At 41.6% G+C, this 22,242-nt stretch overlaps 1 protein-coding gene across 1 annotated transcript; it reads right to left on the bottom strand.

The window, feature by feature from the left end:
• Positions 1-1,564: 1,564 nt before the first annotated feature.
• Positions 1,565-16,030, bottom strand: enc3 (ectodermal-neural cortex 3). The gene is made up of 4 exons (XM_086089844.1): positions 15,770-16,030; positions 12,196-13,231; positions 11,348-12,117; positions 1,565-2,663 (listed from the first exon to the last, which is right to left on the bottom strand). The coding sequence occupies exons 2-3, from the start codon at positions 13,216-13,218 to the stop codon at positions 11,371-11,373; spliced, it is 1,770 nt and encodes a 589-aa protein (XP_085945970.1). The 5' UTR covers positions 13,219-13,231; positions 15,770-16,030; the 3' UTR covers positions 1,565-2,663; positions 11,348-11,370.
• Between the last annotated feature and the right edge of the window lie 6,212 nt (positions 16,031-22,242).

Below are 22,242 nucleotides of genomic sequence, written 5' to 3'. Positions count from 1 at the left end.
CGCCTTCCTATATGCACAGATTGTTCCGGCAGTTAGTGCCCCCCCACCCCCTATTATTTTGGTTTTGTTTTGCCGGCCTCTGATGTTCTTTTGTCTGCAGCCGACGTTCAAATGACTATTTCTTCACGCTGGTTAATGGCGTTGTCGGCGAGTTGGGTTTGAAATTGCTCAGTTTGCATCACAATAGGAGAAGTCCTGCCCCCCCCCCCCCCCGCTGCCAACTATACCCCCCCACTCTTCTTTTCAAACAGGCATGTTTCATCTTCTTCTGCATTGTCTTAAAGAATCCATGTATGAAGCTTTGATGAGTGCCTGCACCCGCTTATCCCAAATTAGCACGTTTGTAGCTAGATTTGTCAACTTTTTGCCCAAAAAATTACCCAGAAACCAATTTGGCTATTTTATAAATTTGTTTGTGAACCTTTAGCAATTGAAAAGTTCACCCTTCATTAATCATACTAGTACCGTCTATTGCCTCTGACTAACTAGATGTTCTAGTAGGCTTTTCTGACATTGTACACTACTGTGTGTTTTTCTCTGGTAGCTTCTATGCAGAATGTTCTCAATACGTTAAGATCATTTAAGTTAAAACCAAGCAATTGTATAAGAAATATGAACAAATATTTTGCGTTTATATTAAACCTAATCTGAAGTGACCCACACTGGCATGAACACGTCCACACGCTTCACTGAGCGTGGGCCGCTCCTGGCATAATGTCGCAGCTTTACGAGGGGATTTTCAGAGCCGCCTCTTGTTTACATCCAATTAACAGTCCCAGTCTGCCACGGCGCTCTTGAAAAACATTTAAACTTGCGTCACACCGCTCGCTCCAGTTATTGGCCTTAAACTTTGGGATTTCATTTAGTGCCTGTTGTGTAACCTATAGGCGGCTTTTAAGTGAGCTGCATTTGAGTTGTTTAAATATTTAGAGCGTGATTTCACAGCACTCAGACAACATACACGGAGAGAATTTACATTTGATATTCAAACCCCCGGTTTATTTTCAAATCTATTGTGGTGCTGTACAATATGGAAGCATAGAATTGCCAATTGCAGAGTAAATATTTCTGACTGGAAAATACACTTGAACGCACTTACAGGCTAAATGCTAAAAACTTAGCATTTCCCCCCCCCCATATTGTTTTGGGTTATTGATTGGCGCAAGTAAAAATAAAAAACAAATAAAACATTTTTCTTTTCTTTTTGACCATTTGGCCTGCATTATACCAATATTTTGGAAAACTAAGTACGTAACATTATTTGGCATTTATTCCCATGCCACTGCGTATGCGCACGTGCAAGTCAATAGCTCTTGGCATTATGGGTAAAATGCTGTTTTTTTTAGCATTTAGCCTACAAGTACGTTGAAACATATTTGCAAAAATTTCCACACTTCCGTAGTGTAAAGGCAACATGGTAAAATAATTGTCCAAATGTGTGCCGCATGGTTTACGCGGCTCTCCACGTTTGCTTATTGCTTGCTTGTGTGATTGATGATGAGGCCTCTTGAGCTGCCTAATTCCAAGCATGGAAATTTGGGAAACACATGACAAACAAGGACGCTGCTTTTAACAGGATAGTACTTTATTGACATTAAGAGGAAGGGAAGTAACAGACTGTCTATCAGCATGTCTGATCAAATTAAGTTAGCTTGATTCAAAAGTTAAGACAAACGCGCAATAAAGTTAAGACCACGACGAGAGCTCGTACAAAGTGTGCAAATAAAAAAAACAATGAATTATTAAGAAAATATAACAACTATTTGTCAATCTATTTAAGATGCACAAATGTAAAATGGGGGAGGGGGGGACATGATACAGTAGCTATAAATAAATTGGGAGTTTTACTAGTCAGGTTTTGGCAGCGTCTGCATTTCCAATATGACTGCCGCTATAAGAAGCACACTTTTGAACTTTCATTTGGAAAAACACCGCAGATGTGATCTAAAAAAAACCTTTGTCATGAAACTTGTACATTCACACAAAGAAGAGCCTTGTTAAAGACAGACAATAAAGAGGTCATCATCCGAGAGCGAATATAGTTGATGCCTCTTCACGCAGTACAAAAAAATATACATAACCCTGAGACGCACAAAAATAAGTAACTTCTTCAGCTGGAATGGGCTTTGCCAGCTTGTATTTTTCACTTCAGGAGGAAGATCCAAATTTAAGCTGGCCAAAATTGAGGGAAGCCCAAGTCCAACGTCTAAAAATAGAGTCAGGAAGAGTCGTACTGTGCATACAATCGTCCGCTTTTTTTGCGCACGTCTGCCAACGCAAGGTTCCGATGGAGTCAGTCAATCAGTCAGCAGTTTGATACGATACACCTGAGTGAAAACCCAGCGAGACGAGCGAGGAGGAAGCGAGGACTTGCTTTTCGGGGCTAAATGTTGCAGGACTTCAGTCAAACATTAGGCGTTAAGTTATGGAGCGTTCTGCTCCCCCGGCTGCGCTTCACGTGTTACAAAGAGTGCATGGCAACCGCACCGGCTTCGGGGGCTACATGGGAAAGTTACACAAGACGGTCTGGGTAAACACATCCGGTGGAAGGAGGCGATGAAGACGCTCTTTCAGTCTTCACTTTCCAGGAATCCAGCCAGTCCCAATGTTGACGATACCGGGAACGCCGGCGGGGGAACACACGGGGCCCTTCATCCTCGTTGCTGTGGAGAGAAGGTGAAAGAAGGAGATTAATGTTCCGGTCCGGTGACGGCCCAGCGAGGGTACATGACCACACAAGAATGCGCGGAGGCCTCCAGGTCTCCCGTCAGCTTGTCAAAGAGACATTCTATACAGCTTAGCATCGGCTCATAAGGCGTAGCCAGCGCCAACGGCGCCACCGAACCGCTTCCCCGGTGGAATGTGCGATGAAGGCGCCCCAGCCTGTCGTTCAGATCGCTATTAAATACACTACAGCACTCTTTTGTGTAATGAAGGAAAATCGCGAGGACTTTAGCGTAGAGTCAGGACACATTTTAGATGAACTCTGACGTGTGTGAATTTTGTTAGTGAAGTGCAAAATATAAAAAAAAAAAATTCCCTCTTGAAATAGATTTAAACATAATCCGAGGTCCGTTTTCCATTTCAAAATAGTACAGTAAGCCCCATGGGGAAGGAGATCTGAGCCCTGCCGCAAATAGCAAAAACATATGAATATCTTCCCTCGCAAATGTTTACAATTACCAATGTTAATAGTAAACAAACCGTAAACGTATCACAAAATCTGAGCCACAACAATTTTAATATCATTATCCCTAAAACTACTCCTCCCTCAAACAGCCAAGGCTAAACTTAGCTAAAGCTAGTTTCTCAAACCACATGTATCACTTCAACATACTTTCTTGACACCGACTTATTGTACTACTTTCCTATTCAGACTGCGTTTCGGTGGAGTCTAGTAGCCTCTTTCAGAATGAACACAAAAACTCATGAAAAAAACCCCACTACGTTAAACCCATCCGTCCTATCCGGACATGCTAGCAAACAGCTATGTTTTCATTAGCATGTGTATCCCTAATGCAACGGTGACAAATCAGTTTCGCTAGTGTGTGATCAACAACAGTTACATCATCCATGTGGAATCTCGTACCAGAGACAGTACCAGGCTCATACCTGCTTTACCAATACAATCAAAACAGTAATGAGAAGAGCTGTTTGCAGGCATTCAACGGATAAAAGGAAAACACTTATCGTGTCGAGGGTCACGGGGCCCTGAATATTAAGCAGAAGAAAGACTAAAAAAGTTACTAAGCTATTGTAAAAATAAAAGAATGGAATTTTTTTAGAAGTATCCAAACAGCTAGAAATTGTGACTAATGCGCGACAAAAGATGTGGATCTTCACTTCTCTCCAAAATCTAATGATGTGGAAATGCATTTTTTTGCATAATCCTGCTAATGCAGTCCTTGGAGGAGGTAATGATCTTCTGTAAAAAAAAACATCTGCTGCAACTGGCCAGTACATGAAGGCCTCCCCCCCTTTGGATCCGTGTTAACATTCCTGCAGCAGTTGAGCACCATTTTCACAACTCTTGTTAAATATCTGGCATCTCTTGATCTCCAGCTGCCACCGCAGATAGCTGCCGTGCCCTGCAGTTAAGATGGAATGTTCCACTGGATATTCCGAGGGAGGAGCGCAATGTTTGCCCCGAATGATCGTCGTTTGTCAGCGGATGAGCCGCTTGCTCTCTAATCTCGACCTGTTTGAGTGCGGTCGCTTTTGTCGCTCCTTTGTTGTTCACGCTGGACGATTGGCGTACGAAGCAGTCTCCAAATATCCGTCGCTCGCAGAAATTCTCCCAAGATCCTGCCGCCGATGAACCCATTCCCATTTTCTCGTTCCTGCTCGTCTCCTCGTACTTCGCCACATCTGGTGACGACCCCATATTGCCGAGTTGTAACCTACTTTATGTTCAAACAAGAGCGGCAAGGCGCCAGGCCACTTCCCATTTGGTCACTTAGCAACCAGCGCCCGACGTGGCGAGCTTAAAGCCAGGCTGGCATCATCCCTCTGCTGAACGCCGTGCAGAACACGTGCCCCATTTATAAGCAAAATGTTAGAAATAGTCAAAAACTCGGGTCGCCGCTGACCTGCCGGAGTGCACGTTAATTAATGCCCGCTCTTGTCGAGCGCTTCTACTCCACTTTGAATCGTTCTCAAGCGGAGATGATGACAAAGCTGCTTCTCACTCTTTAGTACTTTACTGAGTGACGGCCATCATTACTTTTTAATAACAAGAGTCATCACTCTTTATACTCCGCTCGCCCGTCTTTCATTTTCTACCCTATCAATGTGGAGATGGTGACAAGTCTGTTTTCACTCCTAAATGCTTTACTGAGTGACAAAATAACCCAATTTATTAGTTCGCCTGCTGCACTTTTCTGGCCTATTAACAACAAACACTACAAAGTAAAAAAAAAACACGCCAGCATGTGTGTGTGTGTGTGTGTGAGTGTGTACATATCAGCGCTGTGATCCTCTGAACGACCCCTGTGATCTCTCGGAGAACACGCTGAGGTGAACCCCTGCTAAATTCAAAGCTTATTAGAATTAAAAGCATTATCTAACTTCTTAGGCTTATTATAGGAAGTAGTTGAAGGAAGCCTAATCCAGACCCCAAAAACGTTGCCTGTCGAAACTGTTGAGTTGTTTCGAGGTCTGCCCGTCCACGTGCATTTAGACACAACATTAGATTGTATGGATGTTTTAAACGGGTAGCACTGTGCTGTAGTGGTTAGCGTGGCTGCAAGGAAAGCCACAGACAAGAAAGAAACCCAAATCTCCAAATCCACTGGACCGCCCCTGAAGAGAATTAGAAAAGGTACGATACGATGCAGACGACTGACAAGTAGGTAACCATTAAAGGGTTATTAGTTTCATTTAAAATCGTTTTTATTTTTTTCCGAGTTTGGTTTTAAGTCGTTTTTAGGGTGGTTCTGTTAGTTTTTTATTAGTTTCAGTTATATATATATATATATATATAATACAAAAAAAAGATACATTTTTGTTAATTTCAGTATTATTTTTTTATGTCTATTACTTGTGCGCAATATTTAATAAACACCATTGTAAAATGAAAAAAAACTAAAGTAACGTATTTCTTACCTAGCATTGCATTTCGGCTCAGTTAAACGAAAAAGCAGGTGAGCAGAGCCATTGGGGCCGAAAGTCAAGCACGCAAAATTGTCGCCTCGAAGCGACGTCATCTGAAGGTGCTTTTCTATTGGCTGCCGCTAGATGACGTCACTTCTGTGTGACACACTTTCAAATGTCCTTAGTCCGGTTAATATCAAATTTAAAGCTCATGTGTAAAATCAATAACCAAAGACAAAAACGAGAGACATTTTTGCTATAATTATGGTTAGTTTTGTAAACCTAACATTTTCGTTTTTATTTTATTTCGTTAAAGAAATTGTTTTTGAATTTTAGTTGTTTTTTCCGTGACTTTTCGTTAACTAAAATAACCTTGTGCCAACCCACCCACTCAGACCGTATTTAGATTTCTGTACACAATGGCACTCATCTCCATAGTTTCTAACTTTATTGAAGTTACAGCTGCGTCTTTATTCTTCGTGTGCAGCAAGGCCCTTGCCATGGTTACCAATCACCTCCTGGCATTCCACTGTATTGCCCTTCTTGCACATGCGTTTGTGTTGTTTGTGCTGTAAAAGAGTGTCGGGCCGGGCGTCTCGGTGCAGCTGCGCGGCCGAATGGGGCATCCTCGAGGTAGAAGAGCGCAACAAAGAGGGCCTCTGTAACTCAATACGCGCCACTTCGGCTACCACTTCAGAGGCGCAAATATTACGCAATTGAAGATTAATTACCAGGCACAAACACACTTTGGGCTCATGCCAGCTGGCTCCCCCGGAGAGGCCTCTGGAACTGTATGACGGCTCGGCGCTTTTTGAGGACCTAATCAAATTAGCGCGGGCGATTATTCAGCCATTTGAAGCATCTTCTCCGCTCTCCATTTTGCTTACTTGCAGCGCCGAGAAAAGCCAAATAAAAAGTCCATTAGAATTATGCAAATCAGCAGATTGATTACTCAAGGGACACACGCCAAGTGTGTGCGCACGCGCTCCTAACTACGTGTGCGTGGCAATTATAAAAGCCTCATTCACTTTGGGCTCCTGGTGGCCCTCACAGGGCGGCATTAATAAAACATTAGCATTGAGTGAGGGGGTGGGGGGGGGGGTCTCGGCGTTCCTCCCTGATCCATTGTGACCTTTCCGTTTTACAGCAGCTGCCTTGGGACGACGCGACCTCGCCGACGACTCCCCTCGGGCGTCCTCTGCCCCCGCCAGGTGTACTCCATCATACGGCGTCCGTTGAAGCCGTTAAAGTGGCGCTTATGTTTGTCATTTTGATGTGACAAGAGGCCATGAGTGGGGTGTAACGGGGTTCGAGAGACAAAAGCCAAAACATAGATAACAGTCATTTGTGAGGTTGTGACAGTTGACTGGTTCCAAGGAGGACATTGTGTTGAACTTTACACACGCACGTCTGGTTGCATCCCGTCTGCTCAAAGGCTCACTCCCCGCCATTTTCACTGAAGCAACCCCCTTCGCTCCTGTTTTGCTGGATTTTGACTGATTTCGCAAGGCCCACAGAATATTGTGTTCTATTGCAAAAAAACATGGAACGTACCAAAAGAAAGATTAGTCTCTTCTTTCATCAAAAAAAAAAAGTATATTTGTATCCGTTTCTGTTTTGCAGCAATTAGCATTATAATAAAGCTAAGTTTCATCATGATTCACAAATCTGTTGAAAACACTTGGGGAAAATAGTTTGTTGCAACATGGCCCTGGTTGGTCTCTTAAACTCTGCTGCCACCTGCTGGCCGTTTTTTTTGTAATAACCACCATTGCTTTAAGTGACCTCTTCACAAAAACATAATAAATGTATAAATACGTTTTTGGGACCATGGCACTATTTAAAATAGAACGTTTTTATATGTATTTGGGAGCAAATGAGTTCAAAGTGGAGGTCAAACCAAAAATGTTCCTGCCTCCATTAATCTAAACACATCATTCTGATGACTACTGGGTTTGTGGAATATGAATTAAGCAGAAAAATCCATCCGTTTTTATCCATCTCCGCCAGTATGACGTCATCTTCAGTCAACAGCAAGTTGCAAAATGGCCGCTCCATGGGATGGATTTTGCTGCTTCATTTATGCTCCACAAATGAAGTATTAATCAGAATATCATGCTTAGACTTCCCATTTGAAGAGTGGATGACGTGTAAATGTAAACTTTGCTGGAGAAGTGGTCGTCCTCCATAATTGCTTTTGTTGTGACTCATGCGTGTACACGTTGAACTCTTCCGAACGTCCTTTGTTTTTTTCAGATGTACAGTTTCAATATTTAGAGTGCTGTTTTCAAAAAAACTTTCACTTGGGAGACTCAGTTTTAAATGTTTGCTTATTCAGGCTCCAGGCTGGACAAAAATGTCCGTTTTTTGTCCGTTTTCAGTTCGTAACTGCCTCAAGCAAACTGGCTTGTAGTTCAAATCTGCTCTTCGTTTGTCCCACCCTGCGCCTTAAGCAATACTATGTAATCATTTTGCCTTTGTTTATTAATAGAATACTTCTACTCATGCTGCTTTTTAGAATATCTACATTTAATACTGTCAAGTTTCCTTAGAAGATGTTAGTTAGCACAGCTGGCTCACAATTTGTTGCAAGTCAACTTCCTGTTTGTAGTTTGCATGTTCTGCGTTAGTTTTATACAGGAATGCAGGCTCCCTCCCCCGTTACAAGAACATGCATGTTGGGTTCTAAAATTGTTTGGCTGGGACCTGTGATAGATTGGCGACCAGTCCAGGGTTTACCTCACCTATTAAGTTAACCAAAGGCAAATCTTACCTGCCATACAAATGGGGACAAACATGAAAGACACCAGATGGATAGAAAATGACTTGGGATGGCAAAAAGTACAAGAATAGAAAATTGCTATTAATTGTATGCAATTTTAAGGGAAAATGTAATATTGGGTTATAAAGGTCTTTCTTTAAAATGATGCAATTTTATGATTTTTTTTTTATGTCTTTAAAGTACTAATGGTATTTGTACTTGGTATTGGTCTAAAAAAAAAAAGTGGTATCGAATATCCTCACATCTTTACTATTAGGAATTCAGGCCACACCTTCATTCCTCCCAAATTAGCGTAAGGTTGGGTGGCTCTTTTTTTTATTTTTATTTTTTTTAAGGACAGGCAATGTCAGCAATGCAGCTCCCTGCGTATCCGTGTACATTTGTGTGTGTGTGTGTGTGTGTGTGTGTGTGTCTTTGTGCGTACATGTGTGTTTGAGAGCGAGCCAGCGAGAGAGAGAAAGAGAAAAACATTGATCGGCAAAAGTTTCACAAGTGCACAAATCCAGTACATAAACAGCTGAGTGGAGGTTTTCAACCCTGCCATAAACATGAAATGAAACACATGCAAGCACTACAGACACACAATTATTCTGCCTCTCTGACCCCATCTGAAAGTTGACAGCCTCTGGAGCTAAGTATTTTTAGGCAGGCATTAGTCTCGACTGCCAAAGTGGGCAAAATATAGCTTTGCTTCTTCTGGTCTTACTTGTGCTGCACGTGCAACTCATTCCGTGTGTGTCGTTTTATTTTATTTCTTTGCCACACAAAAAATAAAACCAACAACAGCGCATACACAGACTTCTATTCTCCTGCGTCAACAAGTAAGCCCTCTGCAGATCTCGGCAGCTTCTTACCCCTTCTCTGCTGTAATCAAACAAAGGCATTGGGGCGGTCGCCACGGTAACTGCAGAGGGATGCGGTGCCTTGATCTTTCCTAAGCCAGCCTGTCTGTCTCCAACCATGCCCCCACAAACCAAAATGTGTGCCACAGAGACCGTGGTCCTCAGCAGCAGTCATGCTATGCCCCCCCCCCCAACCCCCCTTACTTCAGCTCACACCCCAACCAGCTGTGTAGAGGCGGCGCAGCAGACGCCCTCGCTCGCACTCAGCTATACGTCACCGTCTTGGCATCGCACAACACGCCCGTATGGAAGTTACAATCTTGTTTACCAGACTGAAAAAATGTGGTTGTTCTCAAGTCCCCGAAAACGATCTGTCAAAGTGAAAATAACATGCCTATAGGGAAGGCATAACACAGAGGGAATTGTTATTTACATTACATACACTCTGCACTTATAGAAGATCAAAGGCTTTCTATGCAAAAAAAATTCTAAGTAAAAAAAGAAAAGAAAGATAGTAGTAAAAAAATGATGGGCTAAGATCAAAATAAACCAATCCTTCAAAACCAATGAAGCAACAGCACATCAACCTTAAGTGCACACGCGTGCAGCTGAATGACTATCGTCGTCGTAATAAAACCCCGCCTCCAGTTTACTTTCAACTTAAAGGATCAATAAACACAAACCGCCAACCAACAATAAAATGGCGCTGCCGTCTTTTTAAATGCGACTCCGGTGAGTTTCACAAGCAGTTTCCTTTCAATTGAGAGTGAATACGTGGCGCTCACTGAATAATTTTATGGATCAGCAGTCCTCCACTAATAGAAATGATTGATTGACCTTGTCCGGACAAAACTATGCTATTTGCTGTCAATAGCGTGTCGCGTACGTTATCATTAAGCTAGCGTACTTTCAGACAAAATTTGATGGTTTGGTTGAAAGTTGTAGTGGTTAAATATACGATGTTTATATCAAATGTGTTCAATATTTCAATTTTACAGTAAACTTGAACTGTGCTGAAAATTGTTTAGAAATACCGTAACACTTATGCTAATTTCTGTAAGTCTGTCTAGAGTGTTTTACTATATTTGGGGGTTGGTGCTGGTGCCTATCTCAGCTGGCTTCGGGCAGTAGGCGGGGTACACCCAGAACTGGTTGTCAGCCAATCCAGGGCGCACAGAGACGAACAACCATTTACACTCACAATCACACCGAGGGACAATTTTGAGTGTTCAATTAACCTGCCATGCATGTCTTTGGAACGTGGGAGGAAACCGGAGTACCCGGGAAAAAACCCACACAGGTACGGGGAGAACATGCAAACTCCACCCAGGAAGGCCGAAGCCTGGACTCGATCTCACGTCCTCTGCACTGAGAGGCGGACGTGCTAACCAGTCAACCACCGTGCAGCCTACTCTGCATTTTGTGTTTTTAATATTGATATTTTATATTTACTTATTGACTTGCCTACTTCTTGTGTCATTAATTTATCTACCTACTTGTTATATTAATGTATTTTGTTTTACCTGTCTTTATTGCATGACTCCATGTACAGCACCTTGTATGCGACGGTTGCTTTATAAATAAAATTGCGTAATTAAGACAATTGTGTGAGCAGGAAAGAAAATGGGTGCTAAGGAATACTTCAAAAAGTGTGTTTTCATGAATGTATATTTGTTGTGGGATAGTAAACATGTTTTATATGGTCTCTGTATATCGCAGATTTTCAGCCATTGTAGGTGGGTCTGGTACGTATCCCCCAATTAACGGGCGTTCACTGTTCACCCAAGCCCTAAACATTCCATCTTCTAGCCTGTAGAATTCTGAGTGCCGAATCCTGACTGATGGTGCCTTCCCATTCATCTACCTGGCACTACAAGCACAGGCCTGGACCAATGACAGAGGTCCTGTGTTGTAGCGCTATGCTCTGTAATTAGCAACGCCGCTGACATTCCTCCAGCTCTGCAGACCAGCGTGTTTATCCAACACCCGGTCACCACAGCGGCTAGATGATATGTAACTGTAACCAGTAGCAACCCTGGCAACAGCGCAGGCTTGGAAACTGGCCTAGTCCGGCTCAAACTGACATTCACCTGAGACCCTGTGAAGTGTTTTGGAGACTAGAAATACTCACCGTCTGAAGTTCAACGTGCGCTTCTAGGCTGACAGGTACTTCCATGTGCTGACGAAGGCTGTGGGAATGAGCGAGTAAGGAACGCTGGTCACGCTGCCCCAAGTGTCCGAAGACGGGTCATAGCAGTCTAGGGTCTTACACCTTTGAGCCCCAAAGTACCCCCCAACCACGTATAGTCTGTTTCCCGACGCCACTGCATGGCAGCTGATCCGTTTGGCAGTCACGTCGCCGAACTTGGACCACTGGTACGTCTCGCTGTTGAAGCGGTACGCAGAGCTAGCCGAGAATTCCGTGTCGCCCCCGATTACGACGACGTGGTTTCCGACCACCGCCGCCGCCGTGTAGCGCCAAAGCTGCGGACACGACGCAGGAACTGACCACCGGTTCTGACAGGGGTCAAAGCACTGAACCTTGGGATATTTGTCTCTGTTGACGCTGGTCCCTCCAAAGGCGAACAGCTTGTTTTTAGCACCGACAACAGCGGCGTTGCTCACGCCTTCTCTGAGCGGAGCCACCAATGTCCATTTATTGGTCTGCGGGTCGTACTGCTCCACCTGCTTCAGTGACACGGACGGGGAGGCCGGAAAGGATCCTGCGAGAGAAGTGTGTCCTCCCACCACGTAAAGCATGTGGTCCAGCTCTGCTGAGCCGTGTCCAAATCTGGCAACTAACATGGGCGCCGCTTTGGACCACTCGTCGTGCAAAGTGTCGTAGGTCCAGACATCTTTAGAGGCCCCGTTTTCAGAGCCACGCCCTCCAGTGACATACACCTGCAACACAAGGCGCAGATCTTAAATTTTTTTTCAAGAACTCAAATGCTCAGATAGATCTTGCAACGTTTGTCTTACCTTACAACCGATGGCACAGGCGCTGCATTCCTTTCTAGGACTCGGGATGTCAGTTTTGGGGGTGATCTCTTTGGTCTTGTTGTCAATCACATAGACTTTGTCACACATGAAGGTTTGTCCTCCCAGCAGCAACAGGGCCTGGCTGACTTTTCTGGGCCGCGCACAGAATCCCGTCACGATGCCGTCATTCTGGAGGATCCTCATCTTGCACCGCACGGCATCTTCCACGATTTCTCGACCCACCTTGTGACACATGACCAGCTCCTCTGAAGCCACGTTGTTGAGGAGGTACGTCTCGGGTAGAAGCGCCAGACGGACACAGCGCAGCAGCTCTGGAAGCTCGCTGTGCCTCTGCTCCATGTCGGCCTTGACCCAATCGATCACGGCCTCGTACACCAGGCTCTCGTCCTCGACCTCCAGCTCTTCGCTGAGGATCAGCTCGCTCACTTTGTCTCTTGGTAGGTTCAGGAAGTCCTCGGTTTTGTAGAGGGTCGCGAAGTTTGCCAGACACATGCTCCACGACAGCTCGTACAGTCTCTGGCACTGATGGGCGTCTGACAGCAGCATCATACCCAGACAGTTGGACTGGTGGAGATTCTTTTCGAGAAACTCCGACGCCGCATCCCTGATGTCATGGAACTGAAGCATATCGCCGGCCTCGAGCAGAGACTCTGCATTTTCCTCATTGATGATGATTCGGGCCGAGTAAGCGTAGTCGAGCAGCAGCTCCAGCACCTCCGGATGGAGAGAGTCGTGGAAGTTGACTTCGGCGTCACGGCTCTCCCTCAGTCCGCCACTGAACATGGCCTCGAAGTATCGACTACACGAGGCCAGGACGGCCCGGTGGCAGGGGAAGGCCCGGTTACCGGCTTTCAGGACAACGTCTGTGAAGACTTTACGCTTGCGAAGTAAGTTGAGCTGGGTCAGGAGGCTGTCGGCGTGCGACGTCTTGTGAAACAGTTGGATGTTCATGGAGCCGGAGCTGGAGCGAGACTTTCGGTTTTCGTGGCTAGTGACGGACATTTTGAATTTGAAGCTGGGGAGGAATAAAAAGCAAGAAATTAAAGATATTAGGGAGTCCTCGGTTTACAACAGTGTTCACTTGATACAGCGGCGGTGTAACCTGAATTTGTACATTCATGGGAAAGTGATCATTTATCACTAACCTAAGGGTGGTATATTTGTATGAAAAAGTTCTACGCCAATAAACAGTAAGCACTGAGCTTGGCTTTTGCCATGTGACGACATACTCTCTTACTACTGCGCAAACTACTCGATTGCTCGTTGTTCGTACCCTTGAAAGTTTTATGTACTGTCAATAATCGAACAACACCTTATTTATGCTACAAAGTTAACATATGTACAAACACTTACCTTCCTGATCAAACACAAAAAGGTAGTTGCCAACAGCGTGTTGTTAGGCAGAAATAAAACTCTGCTTGATGTGTTGCTACGGAAATGAACTTTAGCCTTCATGGAGTTAAAAGGCAAGCCGACTCAAGAGCACTCCCCGCAAATATCAATAAACCCATTAGAACGTCCAAACAACTGGCCTTCACACACACACCCCTGTTACTCATGACACCGGTGTGCCTTCTTATATCACATTTTTCCACCCCTATAAACATTTCAAGCCTGTGAGTCAAATCCAGCCACTGTGACAGCAAATGAATTACCCTGCTGGCTCTCCAACTACAGGCAGTGTTTTAAAACCTGTCAGAAATAGACAGCAGTCAATTTCTCAGACGTCAGTGCAGTCTCCAATAACTGGGCTAATTATTTGACTCCGGGGTAACTTTCTGTGTGCCCTTTCCAGGACCAATATGGTCCAGGCATGGTTCCAAGCTGTTAAAGTCAAGTGTCAAGCCAGAAAAGCAGTACATTACAGGCAAACATCCCAGTGACAAAGCATTGCACATGTAAGAGTACAATACACTACAGTATAGTGTTTGTTAGGTTACTGGTATAGTTATAGTCCATTTCTGTCCATCTTCATTCATTCACAGTTTTGACCTTAATCAGGGTCAACCAGGTACACAATTAGTACATATGATGGCAACGTGTAAATTCTTGTCAACGACAGTAATGTATAGTCTTCTAAAAATGTAGTACCGTAAAAGTACCAAAGTCGTTGAATTCGACATGTGCAGTGCTTAAAAAAAAAGTATAGGACCACATGTCATGTTATATCATATCATATCATATCACCGTATGGATTTAATGCAGACACTTTCAGCTTCAGTGAGCTCTCCACCTTTTCCCCACTCTGAAGATTTTTTTTTTAACTCTTCATTCATTTTTGGATAAAGGGTTGTGCGTAATATGTAGCCTGTCCCAATTCAATGAATATACAATATCATTTATTATGTACACTTTGTATGTAAACACACTTCACAACCCTATTAAAAATTGTTGCCATAAATGCCTCAAGGCTAAAGTATCACTCCAAATATCTTCCTACGCCACACAGGGAAGTATGGAGCAGAGAATCAAACCTTTCTCCAAACTGTGAGGCAGACATGCTAACACTTAAATACTGCCGTAATTCAACCAGTAAAACAACTTCTTATGTTCTGGAATGCAAGTGGATGACTTTAATTTGACAGCTTAATCAAGAAATAATAATCCATAATTTTTTTTATTTATATTTCACTTATGTTCAGTAGTTATGGGTTAGCTGGAGCCTATCCCAGCTGACTTTGAGTGTGATACATTCCGGGGAGTCTCACATTCACACCTATGAAAAATGTAGTCTTCAGTGAATCTAACATGCGTGTTTTTGCAATGTGGCCACAGCAAAACCATGCAAGCAGGGAAAACGTAAGAGATTTGAACCCAGAACCTCTCAACTGTGAGGCAGATGTGCTAACCACTAGGTCCACTGTGTTGCCCTCAAGCATATTCCACCACAAAAATATTTGCATGTGTTCCGCAATGCAAGTCAGTAACTTGATTTTTGGACTAAATAACATTATATGCTATTTTTTTGTGAAACAATAAGAAAGAAAATATTTTTCTACTTTTTTGCAACAAAAAAAACCCTTATACATAATAGTGCAATGAAGTTGGTTTGGTTGTTATAACTTACTGTTAAAAAAAAAAAATCATAAGACACATGCTCAAATGCAAGTCAAACGTCAAGGCTACCACAAAATAATCTTTAACGGTATCACACCACTGCTTCAACAAGTTGAGGGTGACATTCTTATGAAAGCTGCCTTCAAACTAAAGGCTGGCCCATTTTGACAAGTTTGAAGCCATTTCTGCTCATTGTAATTACAAACCAAGCCGAAAGCCATAAAGCAGCAATAAACTCTGCATCGCACCGAGAGCTCCACTCGCTTCCATTCTATCTATTGTTCCACGCCGGATCACATTAAGTCGTCTTTTGAATCTCAGTGGACTGTGTGGGCTTTGCGTGGACGGACTCGGCGTGAAATCCAATTGGGTTTTGTGCACCCCCAAAAAAGTGAAATTGCGCTCATGAGGACGCGGGGAGGGGGTCGACGCAACTTGTCAAGCAAGCGGGGAAGGCAAGTAAACACCGCGCGTGGCTTCGTGGGCACAAACTTACCTTGAAACAAACTGCAGCGACGCTTCTTTCGGATTCTTTCTGTCGGCTTTCGACGAGTTCACTCAAAAGTTTTTCCTACTCTTTTTTCTTTCTTTTTTTAAGCGAACCAGCTTTCCCAGTTTAAGACAATTCTGCGAGTTAAACAGTCGGAGGGCTTGTCAGCCATTTGCCCGAGGGAAGTTTAGGAGAGGAGGGAAAAGTTAGGAAGCTAGTTGGGATCCACGACAGGCTGCAGTGAGTAAATGAGGAGGAGGAGGAGGAGCACACGGCAGCGTTCTGTAGTGTTTGCTGACTCCTCCTCCTCCCTCCTATTCCCCCGCTGCTCTTGGCCAATCACATTCAAGGATCAGGATGCCTTTCTCATTCTTTGTCCCACTCTTCTCAACCCACTAACTCTTCATTTTCATTAGGTACACTTGCGCATGCAACGGTAACATTTCATTGAAACGTCATTTAATAATTCCATTTCAGTATGTTTCATATTGTGGTTTGCAGTTGTTTTGAACTGCATTGCATCATGGTGAAAGCCATTTGTTAAAAAAAACTAAAAAAAACTAATACATTACAGATGCAACTTGCAACTTGAAACAAATGCCTTTTTAAAAGGGAAGTCACCCCTTGTATGTCCCCCCACTATTCTAGACAGTCATTCCGGTTAATATTGCATTTGTGGAATACGAGTTAAGAAGCAAAATCTACTCGTTTTTAGCCATCTCAGGCGGCGGCCATTTTGCATTATAGTTGCTCAGTGGCTCAGGTAACGACCAATCACAGCTCAGCTTCAGAAAACAGGTATGCCGTGATTGGTTGGTACCTAACCCTGAGCATCTGTGACATAATTTTCAGTTGACAGCAAGCGGCAAAATGGCCGTCCCGTGTGATGGATAAAAACGGGTGGCTTTTGCTGCTTGACTCGTATTCCACACACACAATATTAATCAGAATGTTATGTTTAGACTTAATTAGGGATTTTGGGGGGTTGACTTCTTCTAAGCCGTTGTTAGTGTTTTTGTTTTTGTTTTTTATTGCAGAATAATTTAGACTGTTCAAACTAATACTTAATTTCCTTTAAAAAAAGAAAAAGACAAAGTGATGATGTTGCACTTCCCTAAAATGAAAATATTTACAATTGATGTTTTATTTTTAATGTCATTATACCAGTTTCCGTTCATACAAAAGACTTGTGATTTAATTTGCATTTTGTTCCCTTACTGTACCCAATGTGAACTCAACTGCGAATTTAACCCCCCACCAACTTCGATGTGGGCCATGATGAAAACAAGTTTGACATCGCTGACCCAAATGATCACAGAGCAAATAAGGACATCAACGTCACCTGGGACAGAATGGACCCATCTCTTACACCCCTCTTAACTTATTCCTTTATGAAACATGAGGATAACAGAAGACTTCAGCAAGAAACGGCCTACCAACAAAATAGCTGTGATTGCAGTCCCTCTACTAGAAAATTACCCAATCTATCTTTTGTTAATTTCATTTTCATGGGAATTATTTTTTTTTTCTAAATAACATAGGATATCTTTGTACATCTATTAACTCCAGCGATGTACACAGAACAATTAAATGTTCTTCCGCTAGATGGTGGAAGGCTATAATGTGTGTTAATAGCTGTTGCCATTCATACAACGAAAATGATAGCTTTGTGTTCAACTAAACAAGCCCAGATTTCACAAAATCATCATTATTTTGGTATACAATTTATGTGACATTGTGTTGGGATATTTTGATAATGTAAAATATGTACCTGACCTGGCTTAATAAGGGTTTGGAAAGACTAAACTAGAAAGCGCAAACAAAGCTGCTAACATGCTAAAATTGCTTGCTCTATGCTACGCTATCGCTACCAAAGAGCAGTTAGTTTTAGCACAGAACCTTCAGGCTTTTGCTAATATTGGTTAATTCTGAACACAGCCACATCTTCAGTTATAAGTTATAACTTATTACCAAAATATCTCAATTGTTCATTCTCAAAAATAGATATGTTAAATTGTGGGAAAAGATTTGAAATGCTTTATCTTGGTTGCATTTTTTACATCACAAAAAAACTAACATTTGAACAAGAGTGTGTAGATTTTTATCATAAACGCTATATATTCAAAACAGCCGCAAACGAAATAAACTCATTGTTGAATGAGCAACCTCTCTCACACTGTTTGACTGTCGGTTGCCATAACTCTCAGGAATGCCGCACAATCAGCATGTCCAGGATTAACCTTGTCCTTGCTCATGTGCCAACTCCACATAACCAGAAGTATTTAATGATCATATGATGGCAGGTTCAAGCACCGCCGAGAACCATGGGATTGTTTCTCCGGCAAAATTCCTTGCATTCTCTGAAGAATTGAAATACCTGTGAGCTCTGCGAATGTTCCTCTTAAGTTCTGAGACGGCGGCCACAATAAGATGTATGAAATGTCAACATGAACATACTTTGATAGGCTGCTTCTAATAGTGACAAGAATTCTATAAACAAATGCGTATGAATGTGGGATGTCGCTGTATTGCTATGTTAAACATACTGTGCAATATTCTAGTTTTGTAGCAAGTTCTATCATGACCTTACAAGCAAGATGATGTTAACTAGAAACTAAATAAGAACAAGACATTCTTTTCTGTGGTTTTCTTATTTAAAAAAAAAAAAAGTTTCCCCAGGGGATACATAAATCAACTATAACAGGTAACATTATTAACTCCTCAGGCAATGTTTATGCCTTATAACATTGTGACATTTCGAACTGTCAAGTCTAAAGAAAAAATAACAACTATACTTGGGGATTTTTAGTATTTAAAAAAAAAAATATATATATATAATAGTAATAATTTGAAAAACAGAAACTGAAAAATGTGTTTCTGTTTTTCCGTATTATTTTGTTATGGAATAGTAATAATACATTTTATCTGTATATCACATCTCAAAAGACTCAAAGACACTTAAAAAACTAAACCTGATAGTGTCAAAAGAAAAGTGTAACCAACACAGAGACGAACAACCATCCACACTCGCAATATCTATATCTATATATATATATATACACACACACACACACACACACACACACACACACACACACACACACACACACACACACACACACCCACACACACACACACACACACACACACACACACACACACACACACACACACACACATATTGGTATTTTTATGGAATTCCCACCCCCCTGTTTTTTTTTTAATTAATTCAAACTCATTCACTCGTAGCCATTTTCACTGAAGCAGTCCTCTTCGCTCCCGTCTGTGTTACTGGATTTTGACTGATTTTGCAAGGCCCATAGAATATTGCGTTCTATTGCTATAAAAACATGTAACCTACCAAAAGAAAGATTAGAGGCTCTTCTTTCATCAGGAAAAAAAAAGTATGTTTCTATTTGTTTCCGTTTTGCAGAAATTAGCATTAGAATATAGCTAAGTTTCATCATTATTCACAAATCTATTTAGAAATGTGAGTAAAAGAGCTTTTTTTTCCCAACCTGGCCCTGGTTGATCTCTTTTGCTCTGCTTCCACCTGCTGGCTATTTGTGTAATAACTACAATTTCTTCAACCGTTCTTTGCAGTTGAGAGACTGCATAGCTTTATGTATGCTCTAGCATAAAAAAAAACCCATAAACTTATAAATACGTCTTTGGGACACTTTACAATAGAACGTATTTATACGACTTTGGGAGCAAATGAGTTAAGGAGTTAAGTGAATGCAATATGCTTCCGTAATTTACTATATGTAACCAAATGTGCCATTTCTGGTTCTATTGTAACAGGTCTCCTTTTTGCCATCACTGTTATCCTGAATAAAATTAAAATAAAAACACACTGAACAACAAACATGTGTATGAATATAAATGACAAGGAACCCTAATTAATGTTGCCAATGCTGACCAAATACATTCACACAATGTAAAAAATTATTTTGAAGAATCAGGAACTCAAGATGGGTATCTTTTACTTTGCTGTTGTTCTGACTCATGGTTGATGGATTATGATGATGATGATGATGATGATGGCCGGACTCAAAGAGGAAGAACAAGTGTGGGCATGTTCCAACATGTCTGACAGGATAATTAGTAGATTTTTACATTTCAGTTTACAGGCATAATAAAGCATAGCTGTATCAAAGCGAAGTCCTTTCAATAAAACATAATAATAAATGTAATTATGGTTTTAATAACACATTTAAAGAACAAAAAGTAGCGATTCTCTCAGATCAATATATATGATATGATATACTTGCTGTCTTATTTGATGTAGATAGCGCGGTGGTGAATAGCTACCAGCTAATCTCTTAACACTACAAGATCTGCTGCTGCTGTTGTTGCCGCTCAGGTTTCATCTTGCTGCTCGCTGACACTCAGCAGCTGCTTTTTTGGGGGAGATTAAAAAAAACTGCTGCTGCTGCTTCTCAGCTAAAGGCTACCAACAAAATTTAAAATTGGGTGTCATCATGTTTTCAATATAATCGCGATTTCAAATCTGAGCCAAATTGGGTTTATTTGGCTTGGGATCACAAAAGAAAAGCTCTCTCTGTCTGTTAGTTTACGTGTTGCCATTGTTGTCATAGTGCTGATTTGCACCTTCCTCCCATCTGATGGGGCCAAATGTTTTCATGCGCACAAGTGTGCCCCAAGCAGATTAAGAATTTAAGACGATTTAATGAACTCATGATTGTAATCTAGGGTTAAATTCATGTTGCTGCATTTTAACCACCTCCCCCTCCAAGTCTTGTGGCTTGAAGCCAAACTGATCCTATACGTGTACATGTGTGTGTGTGTGTGTTGACTATGCAACTGGTCATTAATTACTCTGAGGCGGGGCACGCCACTAATCAGACCCCCCATGATTATTCCTCAGCGCCCCCCAGCATTGCAACAATCCCCTTAAGCGAGCGTGTTTAGACGACAGTAACCGTCACTCTTTTGTTGGCCTGCACACTCACTGTACACTTATTTTCTCAGCCAAAGCAGGTGGTCTGCTCAGTGAGGTCATACTGTCTGAAACATAAGGAGGGTGAGGGGTCGAGGGGCTTACCCATGGTCAGGACTCGAGACTAAAAGCAATACTGAGGCTCCGGTGACTTTCTGTTTCAGTTGCTTACTCTTTATTTCATTAGAATTTTAACAATTCATTTACTCATCTATTCAAGTTGTTTGTCATGTTAATAATGTTAAAACTACTAAAGTAGTGTATTGATATATATTATAATCACAAAATTCCCAATAAGAGAAGGGAGGGAAACATGAAAATGCTCGAATGACAACTATTTTGTGTGTTTGACAGTTTGATTGAATAACAGTATATGAATAATTAGTCATTTTAGTATTAAACAACAGCCAATACTGGACAAGTACATTAAAAAAAAAGGAAGTAATTTTTTTTCTTTACAATAATATGTTCTATGCACCCCCACTAGCCTAAATATGGCATTCTGATTAATATTACGTTTGTGGGTTATGAATTAAGCAGCATTTTTTTTAATCCACTCTCAGGTGGCGGCCATTTTGCCACTTGCTGTCGACTGAAAATTACATCACAGTGCATAAAGGTAACAACCAATCATGGCTCATCTGTTTTTTGGGTTTGGTCGTGACGTTGGCAAGCTTTTCTTTATTATTAAAGCCATTTAAAAAGAACACATATTCAAATTTGAACTCGGGAAGCAGCAAAACAGTCATTGCTTTGTGATAGATTAAATCACTAACTTTTTTATAAAGCTGAGACTTGCGTACTTCCTGGGTACTGATTAATGCGGAGGCAATATCCACTTCTAAAATAAAAATACAAAATCAAATTTTACCTTTAGTTACTGTAATGTTATTAGTAATTATTTGTATTCATCTATATGAAGACACTGATCATCTTAATGTTTTTTTCAAAAATAATTGTTAACGTCAGACAGGCAAATATCAACATGCAGCACTTTATATCTATAGATCTTGACAAGTGTTTACAAAACACAAAAGCAAAATTATGCCTTTGATTTGATACTGTATCTGCATATTGTACCTCAAAACTGATACTGAAACAATACCATGGCAAAAAATCCAAAGCATCAATAAAAGCAATGGTATTATCGATCATCATAAAACTTAAATGTTTCTGTTTTATTAATAATTTAGTTGTTAAAATATTGGCAGTAGAGAATATTTAAAAAATGGTCTGTATTGATAAAATACAGTGAAATGAAAATTTGGCACAGAACAATATCTATTGATTGTTTTCACAGTCCCTTTTTAATAGTTAATCAAATAATTATTTTAATAATAAAATAATGATTATAATTTTAAAATGCACTTTGACGTCGTGTTTTGTTTTTTCCGGGAGAACTGCATTGCCATCTAGTGGACAATTTAACACATCTCATGCGACGCACATCCGAAGAACTACAGGTCCCACAACTCATGGCGAATCTGGCGATATCGTACCGGAAGTGACGCTTGCT

The sequence above is a fragment of the Leptonotus elevatus genome, chromosome 11 (assembly GCF_054856555.1).
Source record: "Leptonotus elevatus isolate MCC_2025b chromosome 11, RoL_Lele_1.0, whole genome shotgun sequence".
Classification (NCBI taxonomy): domain Eukaryota; kingdom Metazoa; phylum Chordata; class Actinopteri; order Syngnathiformes; family Syngnathidae; genus Leptonotus; species Leptonotus elevatus.
Note: the sequence above shows the minus strand (reverse complement) of the source record. Positions and strands in the feature narration are given on the sequence as shown.

Excerpts from the sequence above, each read along its gene's own strand:
- enc3 (XM_086089844.1), bottom strand. The coding sequence starts at position 13,218 with ATGTCCGTCACTAGCCACGAAAACCGAAAGTCTCGCTCCAGCTCCGGC. Across the intron at positions 12,118-12,195 it reads CCTGTGCCATCGGTTGTAAG|GTGTATGTCACTGGAGGGCG; the intron begins GTAAGACAAACG and ends CTTGTGTTGCAG.